General features: G+C 34.2%; 1 protein-coding gene across 1 annotated transcript; it reads right to left on the bottom strand.

The window, feature by feature from the left end:
• Positions 1-1,466, bottom strand: LOC106677022 (chorion protein S18). The gene is made up of 2 exons (XM_014414694.2): positions 1,331-1,466; positions 1-672 (listed from the first exon to the last, which is right to left on the bottom strand). Exons 1-2 carry the CDS (start codon positions 1,343-1,345, stop codon positions 217-219), a joined length of 471 nt encoding a protein of 156 aa, XP_014270180.1. The 5' UTR covers positions 1,346-1,466; the 3' UTR covers positions 1-216.
• Between the last annotated feature and the right edge of the window lie 1,476 nt (positions 1,467-2,942).

Here is a 2,942-nt window from a genome sequence, read left to right as displayed (position 1 = left end):
TAAATTTAAATAAATATTTATTATAAAATATAAGATAAGGTTACAAAATACATTGTTTATATTGGCGTATTTGTCATAATTGGGTAGTACTGATACATGATTATATTTATTTACTAAAATTTACAAGACTTGTACATAAGACAAACGTAACAGATTTGGCAGAATATTTGTCATAAAATTTTACTTTATTAGTTAATGTTAATTAATTTGAGACAGCTAACCATGGATTCCATGAAGTCCAAGGAGACCAACATGGGGTCCAAAAGCAAGGGCTGGAGCCACTGGAGCGATGAGGGGTGCAGCAATGGCGGGAGCTGCTAAGACCACACCTGGAGCGACGACAGCCCCGGTGTGAGATGGTCCGATAGCTACTGATCCGGTATGGGATGGTCCGACAGCTATTGATCCAGTATGGGAAGGTCCAACGGCGATCGATCCTGTGTGGGATGGTCCGACAGCAATGGATCCGGTATGTGATGGTCCTACAGCTACAGACCCGGTGTGGGAAGGTCCAATGGCTACTGCTCCTGGATGGGACAGGCCAACGGCCACTGCTCCAGGATGGGAGAGTCCTACAGCGACCGCTCCGTGGCTAGCTAGACCAAGCGGCCATCCGACGAGGGACCTCCTGTAGCGAGAGGCGCTCACTGCACTGACTGCCAACAGGCAAACCTAGCAAGGCATACAAACTCATTATAATTATCAACAATTGACTGGAGTAGGTATCCGATGTTGGATCATGTGATATAGAATAAATCTATAAGATATATAAATAGGATTTGAAATCTACTAAAATTCCCAAAAAAATTGAATCCATGGCTTGAACAAATAGTGCGTATGGAGTGGTGACACAAATGTTCCGATAATCATAGTTTTGAAACAAAAATAATATGAATATTTCCAGCTATCAACCTAAACATTTTCCAATCAAAATCACCGAAACTAAAATAGGGATCAGACTTTCATTTGCTGGAGGACATGAAGAAAAGACAACGAAATATATCTTCCATATTCTTGTTAAGGAAAAAAAATTGTCCAACAGAGGTTTCAATCTTAAACGCTTTCAATATATGATGGAAAATCCGAAGAAGTAGATGGATAAATACGTGTCTTCATGAAACCTCTTGATTACGTTAAAATCTGGATTTGACTGATAATGATGCTGATACATAAATAAAATATTTTATAAATTTATAATATGACTTATATTGATATTTTATGGACTAATCAATACAACTTTAATCGAACTGTTTAGTAGATATTCTCTACCATAATATTTGTTATTAGATCTCTCTCATTGTTATACATTCGAAAGTCTTTTGAAACTTACAATAGCGAATTTCATGTTGGCAACGGTGTGGGTTTGTCTAGGCGGGGTACTGCGACCGTTGGAACTAGATTGCCTCCTATTTAAACTGTAAGCAAGGCCGCTAGCTCATGCGGAAATACACGTGGATTGCATAAGAACAACAGTTTATGGAATAAGTACCGCCTCCACCCAAGATTTAATTCTAAGAAATAATAGATTTGACAATTTATCTGCCTGACTACCTTTATCCTTTATCCACGTCTTATGCAATGAAAAATAAGAATTGCTAAGACCCTTCGGCCTCTTACGTGGTTTTCACTATTACTTTTTTTGTTTCTAGAAAATTACAATTTCTATAAGTATAACACTAATCTATGTAGAGTGTGATAATGAGTGGTCGTAACCACCCCTCATGAAGAAAATAATTTCTTTTTAACCAAAGTACAAATTTTTTCAAAACCTACTTTATGAAAGACAAAACAAGAAACCGCCACTTACAAATATCAGTTTTATTGGCTTGTCATATTTCGTGATACGCTAATCACTAAATCATTTAGTGAGTGAAAAGCTAATAAAAATTGGACGCGTTTTGATGGGTACCAAGGCAGGAAACTTATTTATCGAAACAATGATCTCATTCCAATACATTGTATCTTCACGGATGTTTAGAGATTCAGAGATTTAGTGATATAGAGAATTTAATTATTTTTTAAATGTGTCACTCTACTTTTCTGAGAGACGTATAGCTCATGAGTAACTCTGAACTCTATTATTTTTTAAAAAAAATTAAATCTACCCTTTATGCCTTTTTTTTCAAATTTATTGCTTAAGGAGAACAAGCATTATTAATTTTGTTTTTTTAGCTAGTATTGTTTTGTATTATTATTAATAGTAGTAATTGGTATTATTTTGGAACCTAGGGATCACACATCATCACCTGCATGGGAATTAGCTCTGAGATTTGTCATACTTTTGGACCTGTCTATTTGTTTTTTAACTTATTTATTCATTTAAATACTTCATGTAACTAACTTTTTGTTTTATTGAAATATACATATTAATTTTTTAATTTATTTCATTTTTTTTTTTTTTTTTGTAAACTAATCTACTTCTTTGACTATTGTGTCTTTAGTTTGATTTTACATTGCTATCTAATAATAAATTTGTTTAACGGATTGAACGTGGGTAGCGGATCACTGGTAAGGGTCTGAGAGTGTGAATTAGGGATAATTAAATGAAATGAAATTGTTAAATAGAAAAAAAATTAAAATATTTGTATTTAGTGTGTAGACGATAATTGATTGTAAACGGAAATGGTAGGAAAAAAATAAAAATATGGTAATATCATGTAAATATATGTAATGTATATATGGCTGATCATGGATTGATTGGTATGCTGTGTATTGTAGTAACCCTGGCCAGCATGGCAAAATAAAGCATTTCTTTCTAGTTGGTTTTGAGATACTTATGTGATATGGAATATTTGTTATATTAAAGTCAGGTATATCGAATATAATACCTTTAAGTTATATTTACACACACATTATATATATATACTATTGGAATGCTGAGGGCTGTTTAGGACACAACACTGACCCAGCTACAAACAGCTGTGCCCGCATTGTTCCCTGAC

This window comes from Halyomorpha halys, unplaced genomic scaffold (assembly GCF_000696795.3).
Source record: "Halyomorpha halys isolate HHAL.00 unplaced genomic scaffold, Hhal_1.1 Scaffold84.1, whole genome shotgun sequence".
NCBI classification, from domain to species: Eukaryota; Metazoa; Arthropoda; class Insecta; order Hemiptera; family Pentatomidae; genus Halyomorpha; species Halyomorpha halys.
The sequence above is the reverse complement of the archived record's forward strand: the minus strand, read 5'-3'. Positions and strand labels throughout refer to the sequence as shown.